Source organism: Myotis yumanensis, unplaced genomic scaffold, assembly GCF_028538775.1.
Source record: "Myotis yumanensis isolate MYYU_CA2020_CCGP unplaced genomic scaffold, mMyoYum1.0.hap1 SCAF_1, whole genome shotgun sequence".
Taxonomy (NCBI): domain Eukaryota; kingdom Metazoa; phylum Chordata; class Mammalia; order Chiroptera; family Vespertilionidae; genus Myotis; species Myotis yumanensis.
Window position 1 is genome coordinate 24,334,897 of NW_027223752.1, and position 14,409 is coordinate 24,349,305.

Sequence of the window (14,409 nt, forward strand, 5' to 3'; positions counted from 1 at the left end):
GGATGTTTAGTGGCGCCATTGCTTAAAGCCCAGGTTTTCCCCAATTACCAGGACAACATTTCCTTCCCTGGAGGACCAGGTCTGAATTTCTGGCCCCCTTAGGCAACTAGAAGTAAACCTTTGAGATGAAATCCTCTTGTATGTTGGTGCTCCTTCTGCTGGTTGGCTGAAAGCTTACTATGACAGGGCAACGTGACTCAGAAAATTCTGCAATAAACAAATAGTAGTCATTTCCTGGGTCATAGGAGAAAGTTTCCAAGAATAAAGAAGAACTGTAGTCATGTGTGGCATTTGTATTGCACAATAATTCATTTAAAAATAGTTCAAATCTCCCAGGAAAGGGAGCAGACATTGGGGAAGCAAAGAGCATCTAAACAGTCAAATAGCTGGGCCACTTAACTGCTCTGAGCTTCTGGTTATTCTGTAAGTTGAGAATTCTCCATCAGAATTGTTTTGAGAATTAAATGAAATAAGATAATGTAAGCTATTCATACATTCTAAACCACTATACAAATAGTAGCAATTATTTAAATCTTTTTTCTTCTTTCCATGTGCATTGCCCTTTACCTCTGTTACAGACTTTAACATATTGCGTGAGGGAAAAGTTTACGTCCAGTTTCCTGACTAGAATGTGAGAGACTCAAGAAGAAAGGCTATGACACTTTTTATACAACCCACAACCCAAAACACTGACCAGCACATACTGGTCAGTGCTTAATAAGTACCTTTTCCCTTTAATTTTTAATTTTTTTTGAAAACCAGAACTAAGTGATCCTTTCTAGTCTAACATTTATTTCCCCAAATTCCCTGGAAATTCCACATAGTGACTTCTGAGATTTATGAGTTGATTTCTTTATCACTCTCTGGGCTTGTTGGTATAAATGAATTTAAAGTAGCTTCTCGCCCTGGCCAGGTGGCTCGGTTGGTTGGAGCATCATCCCATGCACCAGAAGGTTGTGGGTTCAACTCCTAGTGAGGGCACATACTTGGGTTGTGGGTTTGATCCCTAGTCAGGGTGTGTATTAGAGGTTGCCAATCAGTGTTTCTCTCTCTCCCCCTTCCTCTCTTTCTAAAAATCAATAAAAATATGTCCTCGGGTAATAATTAAAAAAAACAAAACACATAAAAAACAAAAATAAAGCAGCTTCTCCACCAATATGTCAGCTGATTTTGATCTGCAATGCTCTGTTCAAAGTGTAAAGTTTATGATTAGACCTTCCTTAGGCTCCTGTTTGTCCACCGTTTTCATCTGCTAACTTCACAGTATCCCCTGGCAGTCAGCTGACCCTTCAATTACTCCTTCTCCACTCTGAACACTACTTCAAAAGGTCCCCTGTATGTTGAATTTTATCTTCAATTTCCAGACTTTTTTTTTTTTTACTTCTCCTTCACCAATATCTGACATTGGAATCTGGAAAGAGTGGCAGCGTTAATAATAAAATGAAGCAGAATCCTTGGACCTGTCATCATTAATTGCTTTCAAAGTCTGGCCTGTCTTTATGAGATTTGTTTCTTTATTTCCTCTTTGAAAACAAACCTGGGTTATTGAACATCTGGGCTGGAATTTCTGCTGAAGAAAAACATTCAGAGGCTCTTGAAGTCTGTCCAAGCTCTCAAGTCTTTTTCGTAAGTGGATAGAACCACTTGCTTGAGAAAAGAATCCCCCCCACCCCCCTCCCACTTCAGTGTTTTTTTTGTCATGTGTGCTGGTGAGCAACTTTCATTGTAGGTATGAGTTACATATGGGGATAGAGAGTGATAGGCTAAAGGATGGACTTTTGTACTGTATTGAGTGATTTCATGGGAAGAGGAGTTTATAGGTCTTTTAATTTTGAATCATAAGATCAGATGAGAATATATAGTTTTTTAAAAAGCCATGTATGGATTTGCAAATTATTCTTGATTAAGAGAGAAAAATCAGGACATGTTCAATCTGTGTTTTAATCTTCTTATTCATCATAGTCACTATTTATTTGTATAAAACGTTTAACAACTATTCCTGTTGCAGGCCACGCTCTTAAAGAAAACTGCCACCAGTTTTGTATTTCTAGGATCAGTGTATTTAAAATCTAACCCAGTAAAAGTCACAACAGGCTGAGCTTCAGGGATAGTTTGTTGGCCACATCTTACATGCACCTGTGTCCACTCTGGACTCAAATGAAAGGCCTCCCAATAGGGCATGAAAGCCATCTTTCCAGGGAGCCATAGAAGGGGCCAGATGACACAAAGGAAGTGCAGGGAGTAACTTGGATCAATGAGAAACAGGAGGTGGGTGAGTTCCTTCTCATGAACTGCCTTAAAGCACGGCCTTCACAGAGCCTGTCCACAGGTACCCCGTGTGGCTGTGCAGAGCACTTGCCACATTACCTGCTGGGTTTCTCTTGTCTCTTTGGGAAGGAAGCACGGGCCCCCCTGCCTTACTTCTCTTGTTCCTCACTCTCACATTAGCAAGTTAACTCTGCCTCAGACTCTGTTTTCCAGGGAACCCAGGATAAGATGGCTATTGGTTAAAAAGATCTACTAGCCAGCACACTGAAGGTTCACTTTAATCCTGGATAATTTTGTGAACCTGCTATGTGCAAGGCACTAGGTTAGGTATCCTAAGGGAAGCAAAGGTGAATACCATTCAATCCCTGACCTTAGGCGCCAATAGTCTAGAACCGTGGTCGGCAAACTGCGGCTTGCGAGCCACATGCGGCTCTTTGGCCCCTTGAGTGTGGCTCTTCCTAAGCCTTAGGAGTACCCTAATTAAGTTAATAACAATGTACCTACCTATATAGTTTAAGTTTAAAAAGTTTGGCTCTCAAAAGAAATTTCAATCATTGTACTGTTGATATTTGGCTCTGTTGACTAATGAGTTTGCCGACCACTGGTCTAGAAGATAAAACAATTGCAAAGTCAGCATCACTCTGAAAGAGGAATTCAGGACTGTTAGGCTCTCCTGAGAGCAATAGAAGCCAATGATCTGTTACACAGGGAATTGAGGACCTCATCCACAGTACATTCTATAATTATTACTCTGTCTGCTGTGTTTAATAAGGACAGAAGAAACTCCATTTATAATGGCTCAGGTGGGAAACAATGATGGTGGTGTGAACTTTGATGGCAATAACAAGAATGGAATGGAGACAGATTGAAGACATGTTTAGATTGGTAATGATTATGGATTTGATATTAGAAATGAGAGAGAAGACAGTATCAAAGATAACTCTATGCTGTCTGTTTTGAGGATCTGGGAAAATGTGAACTATTCACTGAGATCCCTACACAGAAAGAGTTTTGGCTAAGGAGATAATGAGGTCACTTTTAGAAATGCTAAATGTTAGGAATCTGTAAGATATCTTTATAGGCAGATGGATAATATAGACCTAGTGCTCAGAAGAGACCTAGCCTAAAGATCTGAAATGGAAATTCATGAGAGTCTCATTTGATGTGTGAATGGGAGTTGACAAGATGGCTGGTAGAAGTGTGGCCTGAAAAGAGAACCTAAGAAACATCAAGTAAGTACTAGGTAGAGGAGAAGAAGCTTGTAAAGAAAAATCCAAGGAAGTGCAAACTGAAAATATAAAAAAAAAAGACGTGGCAGCTCTGCAAATGTGCCACTCTGATCTCCCTCCAAAAAACAGCTTTCTGTCTAACTGTCAAGAAGACATTTGCTACCAGCCTCTATCTGTAGCACATTTGGGATCTGTCACATGTTTGAACCAAGGCCCTAATCTTCCTGGTAAGCCCACAGCTAATGGATGAGCATGGCAGGGGCACTAGAGCCTGGCTGTTATGCCCAATGTGGGGCCCCTCTCACAAGTAGTCTTCACTAAGAGTTCCTCACTGGGTTGGCCAAGACTTCGTCAGATTTGCCGAGAATGTGAGGATGTGTCTACCAAGTCCTGCTTCCTCTCTCTTTATCTTTCACAGATGTTACCTCTTGCAAACCACATGCATTCCCAACTCTGTCTCAGCATTTGCTCCAGAATAACTGAACTTGGTTAATGGGTCATTTGATTTGGTATGTAGATGTTGTTTCAGTATGTCCACCTGAAATGGACATCTGCTGCATGTGGCCTTGACAGACAGCAGCAAGAGAAAATCTTCCTAGTGGGAGGATTTCATGGGAAAGTTGCCTGAGATAAGACTACATATGGAATCGTGAGCAAAAGGATTGCCCAGCTGGTCAGGGGCCTGGGAAGAAAAAGATAATAATTTTGCAGAGAAAAAAATCTGGGCTAGATGCATGTAGATGAATATATGAGAGTGGGTATGAAATGTGAAGATCTTCGTATCATATATTAATGACCACCAAAGCATAACCACCACAGAAGAAGCATTGAATAGCCAAGAAAAAATTGATTAGTTGACAGTGGCCATCTTTTGTCATTGGCCACTCCAGAATTAGCATGATTGGCATATTAACAGAATGAACATTACATGTCAATAGCATGGACCCCCCTACTTATCAAGGCTGATCTACAACTACTATCATTGAGAGTCCAACCAGTTTGCAAGAGAGATCAATGTAACACTATTACTTGAGGGGACCACATGGCCACTTGGTGGCAAGATGACCACTTTGAGCCTTTTCTTACTGGAAGGGCCAGTGATTTATTGTTATAGTAGTAGGCACTTATTCTTGGCAGCCTAGAGCCTCAGCTAGCACCACTGTCTGGGAGATTTAAAAGTATCTGATCTAGGCATATAATCTCATATAACATACCATCTGATCATGAGACTTACTTTCCAGAGAAGGAGATAGGGAGGTGAGCCCATGGCCATATCAAGTGCCACATAATCCAGAAGCAATTGGTTTTACAGAGCAATAAAATCACCTGCCAAAGGCACATGGAAGTGCTAACTTATAGGTAATACTTCTGCCATGATAGGATACCATCATGCTAATTACACAATGATTTACACACTATTTGGATGTTGTGTCCTGTTAGCAAGAATATATAGGTCTAGGAACCAAGGGACAGAAGCAGAAGTGGTCCCAGTTTCCATTATGGCCAATGACCCACCACGGGATTCTGTGCTTCCCATCCCCACAATTCTAGGCTCTGCAAGGAACTACAAGCTATGACTCCTACCTGGACATTTTGGATTCTTTATGTCCAGGGACATAGGATGGCAGTAATTGATGGGAGTAACTGATTCTAATCACCAGGAAGAGGTAGACCAGTTGTTATATAATGATGGTAGGGAGAAATATGTGTAGAATTCAGGAATCCACCTGGCCATGTCATAGTACTTGCTCAATTATGACTAAAATAGTCAATTCTAGCAACCCTAGTGTGAGAAGAGTATGGTTACCACAGGCCTAGACCTCTGAGGAATGAGATCTTGGATCATATAAGTCATCAAGGCCAGAAGGGATGAGAGCTGGGGAATTTAGAATGGACAGTGGAGGATAGAGATGGTAAGTACCAATTGTGGTCCTGAGACCAACTGCTGCTATTGAAAATGAAGATACTAGACACACAATAAAAAGAAAGCATTGCATCCCCAAGTCACCCTACTTTTCTTGGTCATGAGAGACATACTTTCTGGAAAGTGCCAAGTTTCTTATGAATAAAGGGAATTCATAAGTACGTTAGAATGTCTATTATCTCACAGAACTGAATCAGACAGAACCTGGACGGATCCTTTCATGCTTCGTAGAGCACGTTTCAGAGCTTCTGGATTTGCTGTTTTAGATCCTGGGTATGGAGGCTGGTTGTGAAATGGCAACTTGGTTATGCTACCTAAGAAGACCAGCCAAGCATTAAGTAGGGGCATCTGGAGAGTTTGGAAATAATAACAGGCTTTTCAGCCAAAATCTGACACTGAACAGATAAAATCCTTCTTACAGAGTTATGGACCCTATTGGGACAGAAATACCCAATAGGGTCCAGTCAGAATTTCGGCCACTTTACCCTACAAACAGTAACTCCCCAGGGATAAGTATCTCTGGCAGAAGATAAGAAATCCTGTAAATCTTTAAAATGTCCCTTTTGCATGGAGGACATGTGTTTGCTCTTCTTACTAAGGCTGCACAGCCCTCAAGCCTAACAGCTGCTGAATGGTCCCTGCGTGAGAGCTTGACCTCTATAAACTGATGTTAATTCCCACACTGCCGGATCTGGGTCTCAGACCCACTACTGCATTAGCAATAATAGTTAACCTGCGATCAAAGCTTTATTCTGGTTTACCAGGTATTTCATGTAGAGCTGCTAGCATTATCTCACGTGATCCTCATAACCAGTCCGTGACGTAACTGCAGCAGATCTCATTAGTTTATCTTGTGAGTTGAGCAAATGGTCTCCCACATAGTGAGTTGGTGGAGAGCTAGAATTTGAACGCACATCTGCCTCAAAGCCCAAGCCCAGAATGGGTTGGAAAGAAATAGCTGAGAAGTAGGCTCCGGTAAACATAAGGGGAATACTACACTATTTCTCTCATTGAACCTTTTTAAAAAAAAATTGTAGCAAATTTTCTTTATTGGCATATTGGTTAAATTTTTTAATGGAAAAATAAAATAAGCCATAGAAGCCAATAGTATGAGAAAACCCATTACAAAAAGGATACTGTTTGAGTTCTGCAGCTTCCCTAGAACAGAGAAAAGCCATTTGCATAAGTATTGGCTCTTTAAAGGGTAAAGAGTTAACAGATCATGTACCATGCATTGCTATGAGGTCACCTCTTTCTAGAAGTGTTGACTAAGATTGCCATGGGATGCAGAAGGGATAAGCGCTTGGTGTTCCTCAGCCAACTGGCTAGAAACACTTCACTGGCCGGGGACTCTTAAAACCTGTGACATGGGGAAGCAATTTCATGGTTCTAAGCCTCTGAGAATAAGCATGGGCATTCTTGGCGTTCAGATGGTTAGATCTAAGGTGTAAGGCATTTAGACATGGAGTGGGGCTGCTCTCTACGCCAGTGTGTCAGAAATGAACCTGCCTGAAACATCCTGAAAGTACCTAAAGCTTGGCCTCTTGACCTGTGTTTTCCCCTCAGGTGACTTGTCTGGCTGCCCACACCCTTTCCATCCCTACAGTGTGCATGAAACATGAAAACACTGCTCAGTATGTAAAAAAAAGCCAGGCACAGATGTCACATGTGATATGATTCCATTTATATAAACTGTCCAGAATAGACAAATCCATAGAGACAGAAGCAGGTTAGTGGTTGCCTGGGCAACGGGCAGAGGGGGGATGGGGAGTGACTGGAGAGTCAAGTGCAGGGTCTCACCTTCCACACTGGAGCTTTTCTTTCACTATCTGGGAACACTTTCTTCATTTATACACAAGAAACATGGAAGGTTGGTGCAATTAACACCCTGACCCAGGGGACTAGAAGCTGATGGATGTAATTTCCCTTTCCTCATTCCTAGAGCAAGGGTCCTGAGATGCATAGCATCGGAATTCACAGGGAGTCCCATGGGGTCAGCAACTATTTGCTTCGAAGCAGCAGCCGACTCTCCCTCCCTGCCAATGTCATTCCCCCATCCTACCGTTCTGCTCCCCCAAATCACACACCCCAGTAGGAATTGTCACACAGGCTCTGCTTTCTGGAGAACACAGGCTAAGATATTAACTCTTGATTTCACTCAGACTCCACACAGTCTGTTAGGAAATCCTGTTGGCTTTGCCATCATAAAATCCAAGATTCAACCATTTTTCACTTCCTTCCCCGCTGTTAAGCTGGTCCAAGCCATTGTCATCACTTACTGATTGACAAATACAGTTGCCAGGGTGACCCTAGTAAAATGTAAATCAGTTCATGTGATTTTTTTTGGACTAAAAATCCTATTAAACGTCTTATCCCATTTAGAACATATACATATTTAATGTCTTATAGTGTCTACAAAGTACATCATCTGTCCTATAACTTCTTTGACCTCATTTCCCACAACCCTCTCTGCTTCAGCCACATTCTCTCCTTGTTATTTCTTAAACATACACATTTCTCTCCTTGTTACTTCTTAAATATACTATGCATGCTCCTCCCATATACTCCTACCTTGAGGTCTTTTCATTTATTCACAATTTCTCTCCCAAGATTGATATTCAAATGTCACCTGCTCACTGAGGCCTTCTCGGACCATTTAAAATGCAACTTCCAGCATTCCTTCTCCTTCTCCCTTAATTTTTCTCCATTATACTTATCGCCATCTGACATTCTATGTGTTTTATTATTATTATTATTATTTTTTTGGCTCTTTCCCCCTGCTAGAATGTCAGATCAATGAGGTCATGTATAAGATATCACCAATGCCTAGAATAGTACCTGTGTATATAGGTGATCAATAAGTATTTATTGAAAAAAAGAAGAATGGTAGGAAGGAAGAAAAGCTGCAATAAAATGCCACCTGTCTAGAGGTAAGGTTTCTGGTCATCTCAAATCTTTGGATGTCCACGTAGCCAGAAATAACTGAGAAGAGTGTTGAGAAGGAAACAGAGCAGTCACAAAGCCCACTCAGCACTGTCACAGGCGAGCCCCTCAAGGGTGCCCTCCCTTTAGGTCAGTGGTTCTCAACCTTCCTAATGCCGAGACCCTTTAATACAGTTCCTCATGTTGTGGTGACCCCCAATTTCATTGTTACAAATTGAACATAATTAAAGCATAGTGATTAATCACAAAAACAATATGTAATTATATATGTGTTTTCCGATGGTCTTAGGCGACCCCTGTGAAAGGGTCGCTTGACCCCCAAAGGGGTCTCGACCCACAGGTTGAGAACTGCTGCTTTAGGTCCTGTTCATTGTCTTGTACAGATCCTTTCCCTGAGGTTAGGTTTCTCCTTTCCCGTTCACAAAAGATGGAAATAACAAAATGCGGAGTGACAGTAGCTGGCAGTAAGAAGAGACGCTTTCAATCCCTGCTCTGGAGTAATTACAATAACACTCGGGTGTGGGTAAAATTGAGCTAATGCCTCCGAGATGTAAGCCAAAGGCTTCACATATCATATAAATACAGGGATCAGGTTTTTCAAAGAAAAACTGGGACACAGGGAACTCTTCCCAGGTGCAAGAGGGGTGTGGAAAATTGAGTTAAGATGATGACGAAATATTTGAGTTTCTGTACTATCCTGAGGGTAAAATATTTTAAATAGGGCTGGAGCAGAAAAGTCCAGGGCATATTTACATGTCACTACATGTAAGAGAACAACATTTATAAGATGGTTTAAAAATCATGACTGCTGCTTTGTCATTTTAAGAAAAAAAAATTGAAACACCCTGAATGTTCTTAAGGATTCAACCAAAATCAAGCAAAGTAAGTAGAGTCTGATACCTAAATGGAACCCTTTAAAAATCCAATTTGTAGCTTTGAACACATGGGACCATTTCCCCCATACATTTCCTTCAACTGTGTTTTAATTGCACCAATGAAAAGCAAAATGGTAATTAAGCATCCCACCCAGCGTCAGTGACAATGGAAACAGGGCCAGTATGAAGCATTTAATGTCAGATACGAGGCATCAGAAACTTGTAAAGTCTGTTTCTAAACTACTTTAAAATACATTTAGTGAACTTCTGCATGAAGAGCCTATTCAAGAGCTAAGTGCGAGGCATCACGAGGTAATAGTGTTTCAGAGAAAAAATATCATGTTCGAAGGTCAGGCAATTTTTATTTATTTAAAAATATGTTTTAGTGTTCTTTATCCTATATACTAAAAGCCTAATATGCTAAGTGTCTGGCCATTCAATCAATCAAAGCATAATATGCTAATGATATGCTAAGGCTGCTCAACTGCTTGCTATGACATGCACTGACCACCAGGGGGGCAGACGCTTCGACTGGTAGGTTAGCTGGCTGCTGGGGTCTGGCCGATTGGGACTGAGTGAGATGGGCCTGAAACGCCCTGGAGCCCTCCCGGGGTCCCTCCCTGGATGGCCAACCTCCCGGGGTCCCTCCCTGGCCCCGATCGTGCACTGGTGGGGTCCCTCAGCCTGGCCTGCACTGTCTTGCAATCCCAGCTGAGGGGACCTCCCACCCCGAGTGCACGCATTTTGTGCACTGGGCCTCTATTAATAAAATAAAAGGATTGAGTCACATTTAATACCAAATATACAGTTATTAAACAAAAATGCCAAATTCTCCCAAAACACAATTTCTTGACTTTTTTGGGGGTGGGGTTAAGGGCACCTCTGGAAATCTGAGCAAGGTTATAGATTCAGCAGTGTACTTGTATTCAAAATTTCATTTCATCACAGATTCCCAGGAGGACTGAATGGACCCTCATGAAGCCAATGAACCTCCAGGTAATTAATCTTCATCTGAAGGGTAATAAACATACTTTGTACAACAAGGAAATTTTAAAATAATCAAATAGATCAATTCAAGTTAACAATTTCTCAGCTCTGGAGGGAAAAAAACTTTTTCAATTGGTTGATAAAGCAGATAAAATTCACTCACTTAATAATATATTTTATGTGTATTACTACGCTATCAGAGCTGAAATAAGAAAATAGATGCCATTTTGCTGCCTATGAAGTCTTGTATGATTTTTATGGTTTCCCATATTACATTTAAATCCTTTAGCCATTTTGAGTTTGTTTTTGTGTATTGTGTAATTTGGTGATCTAGTTTCACTTTTTTTTTTTTTTTGCATGTATCTGACCAAACTTCCCAACACCATTTATTGAAGAGACTGTCTTGACTCCATTGTATGCTCTTGCCTCTCTTGTCAAATATTAATTGAGCATAATGGCTTGGGTAAATTTCTGGGTTCTCTGATCTGTTCCATTGGTCTATATGTCTGTTCTTGTGCCAGTACCAGACAGTTTTGAGAACTGTGGCTTGGTAATATAGCTTGATATCTGGTATTGTGATCCCTCCAACTTTGTTTTTCTTTCTTAGGATTTCTGTGGCTATTCGGTGTCTTTTTTATTCCAGATGAATTTGTGGAGAGTTTGTTCTAGATCTTTGAAATATTTTAGTGGGGATTGCATTGAATCTGTAGCAATGTCTTTACCAACACAGCTCCTAGGGCAATGGAGACTAAGGAGAAAATAAACAAATGGGACTACATCAAAATAAAAAGCTCTTGCACAGCAAAAGAAACCATCAACAAAACAACAAGAAAGCCCACTGCATGGGAGAACATATTTGCCAATTCTATTTCAGATAAGGGTTTAATCTCCAAAATTTACAGAGAATACATACAACTTAACAAAAGGAATTCATACAACTTAACAAAGGGAAGATAAACAATCCAATTAAAAAATGGGCAAAGGACCTAAATATACACTTTTTGAAAGAGGACATACAGAAGGGAATCCACAGTAGAACTCTACTGCCCCACAAAGTTTTCAAAAATCACTTTGCTACTGTTGTAGATGGTTGTAGTCATTATTTAAATTAGCATACCACTTTACCCATACTTTTAAATGTTCTCTTCTCTATCTCAGAATAACTCAATTCTTCAGAATAGTCCCACCCTCTTCCTCCCCCTAATTGTTTTCAAGGTCAGATTCTCCTTGCTCCTGTCTCTATCCAGTTGTTAGCCTTTGTGGCTCAGTGGATTCCCTCTTGAGCATCACAGACATCAGAAAGCACCTAACTAAACCCTCTGTTTTACCCAGAAGGAAACTTGGGTTCTCCTAAATCCATGATCTCACCTAATTTCACAGTCAGTGAGAGGGGGGTAAAGAGAATTCAGGTTTCCTGACTCCTCCTCCATCGCTCTTTCTCTGATGGTACCCTTTCTCCTCATCATTTGGTGGAATTGACAGGATGAATCCAAATTCACTTCCTTTCAGAGCCTCATTTCTCTTCAATGACTTGAAATTCTGCCACCTTTAAAGAAGTCTCTGAATAAGTGATCTCTCTGGCCTTCTTTATTCTCACAGTGAATAATGAGACTAGCATATTTATGTTCAGTCATTCACTCACTTAAACTTTTTTTTGAACATCAATGTAGTTCCAGGGTTGAATGACAGGGTTTCTGTGTTGGAGGAGCTCATGTCCTACTTGGGTAGGCATGCAAAGAAAAGTTACAGAAAAGCATGCCATGTTTAAAGGCTATGATAGAGGTCGTGCACAGAATGTTGAGGGGAGGGAACTCACCCAGCCTAGGGGTCATGGATCTCAAGAGAGGCTTCTGGAAAGAACTGACCCCTAATCTGTATCTTTAAAAAATATATGTTTATATTGATTTCAGAGAATGGAAGGGGGAGGGAGAGAGAGATAGAAAGATCAATGATGAGAGAATCATCCATCGGCAGCTTCCTGCACTCCCCCTACTGGGGATTGAGCCCACAACTCTGGCATGTGCCCTGATTAGGATTGAATCATGACCTTGAGGTTCATAGGTCAACACTCAACCACTAAGCCACACCCGCCAGGCACTATCTGGATCTTGAAGTAGGTATTAGCCAGGGCAAAAGCTGCTTTAAGCAGGAGGGGTAGAATGTTGGGGGGAAGGCAAAGACAGTTAATTGTGATAGCAAATAAGTTGGAGGGATGTGCGGGAAATTCTGATCAGTAGGAGTTGGAATTCTGATCAGAGAGATTAGGAGCCATAAGGTTTGAGAGAAATACTGGACTAGGTCTTAAAGGATCTCAGAAAAAAAGTTTCATCCTAGAGGCCATGAAGAGTCAATGCAGGTGTTTAATCAAAAGTAAAGAATGTATTTTATTCTGTGTTTGGAGCATGGAGAATAAAGCGGTATTTGGAATTTATTGCACTAATTAATCCAGAGAGATAAGAAACGGAGGTATTTCAGAGCACAGAACCTGTACTGCAACATTAATCACCAAACAACATTCACCACTATTTAATGTCCCTATCAGCTACAGTCCTGAGAAAATCCTGAAGTGCAACTTCATCATTGCTTTTCATGTATCTACATTAATAACTTGTATTATCTTACCTGAACTAGATTTAACCAGCCTAGGTTGTTTTACTATTTTTTTTTCTTTGTGCTCCATTTTTAACCACCCAAGAAAGCCTTTTTCCTGGCTTTTGTCTGTAATTATCCTTTCAATGGTCATTGATTTAAATGTCTCTTAAGGAATAAGCATACCATAGAACTTGTTTACCATTGTTTTTAATTTGGCAACTTTTAAAAATAAATTTTATCAATTATAGTTGACATACATATTACATGAGGTTCAGGTGTACAGCATAGTGATTAGACATTTATATAATTTACTAGAAGCCCAGTGCACAAAATGCATGCATGGGTAGGGTCCCTAGGCCAGGCCAGCGATCAGGACCAATCTGTGGGGCGACTGGCGGGGTTATCGGGGGCCCCCGCTGGCACCGATCTTGGCCAGCCTGGTGCCACTCGCCAGCTAGCCCCATCCCCTGATCACCCCGTTGCTGCAGCCAGTTGCCTCCCTCTGCAGGGTGACCCACAGGGTGGTCAGGGGGGAACCCCCACTGGCACCTGCCTAGGCTGGCCTGGGACCTGCAGGCTGGGGGCAGCTCCTGTTTTGAGTGTCTGCCCCCCTGGTGGTCAGTGCACGTTGTAGCAACCAGTTGTCCCGCTGGTCATTCTGCCCTTTGGTCAATTTGCATATTAGGCTTTTATTATATAGGATGAAGTGTTAACACCCCAATAAGGTTAGTAACCATCTGACAATTTTTTTGCATCATTTAATATGCAGATAAAATGCAATTTATGAAATTTTACCTCTTTATTCCTCTCCCAAGCCTAAGGCAAAGGAAACTTCTGGATCCACTATGTTAGTGGGCAGTTAACCTTTGAGAAAGTAACTCAGGTACTTCATACAAAGTTACCTTCATGGAAAGTATAAAGGGTATATTTTAAAAAAGAATACCTGACTAAATTTTGTCAACTTTTTGATGAACCAGCAAAACCAGCTAAGATAATTTCCCATCTAGGAAGACTAAAAGGAGAAATACTTTTTTTTTTGCAAATTTTTATTACCCAATATCAGATAGAAAAGTCAGTTCTTGAATTGCTACTAATCTTGTTCATACCTGAGGTAAAAGGAAGATTTAGCCTGGGCGAGGAGCAGGGAAAATGCAGAATAGCTCATCTTGTACCAAAGTTTTGTTACCGTTTCCTGCGTTATTATATAACTATGAGGTCAGCAATCCCAAATTTATGGGATTGAGTTTTTATTCATTGCGCGCGCGTACACACACACACACACGCACACACACACACACACACCCTTTGGCCTATTCTCAAGTTCTTTCTGTGCACTTCTGTCCACCTTTCTGGCTGCCCTTGGCCTCTCGGACCTACCCTCTCCTCTCCCAGGTACTCACAGAGTCTGTGTCCCGGGCGGTAGGACTGGGATGCGATGGATATCCTTGCAGGTGACTCTGAAGTTGTCCTCCTGGTGGCACTCACAGGGCGGAGAAACACACCCTTTCCCCCCTAAGCTCCTGGGCAGACCGAGAAGCAGCGCCAGCTGCAGTAGGGGCATCGGCCTCATTTTCCAGGGGTCCGAGGCCAT

General features: G+C 41.4%; 1 protein-coding gene across 1 annotated transcript in view; it reads right to left on the reverse strand.

Annotated features, from left to right (window-relative positions):
- Positions 1 to 14,409, reverse strand: part of TSHR (thyroid stimulating hormone receptor) — a 100,705-nt gene extending 86,296 nt beyond the window's left edge. Inside the window, exon 1 of the mRNA XM_070403493.1 lies at positions 14,219 to 14,409. Within this exon, the coding sequence (XP_070259594.1) occupies positions 14,219 to 14,409 (191 nt within the window). The remainder of the gene's footprint in view (positions 1 to 14,218) is intronic.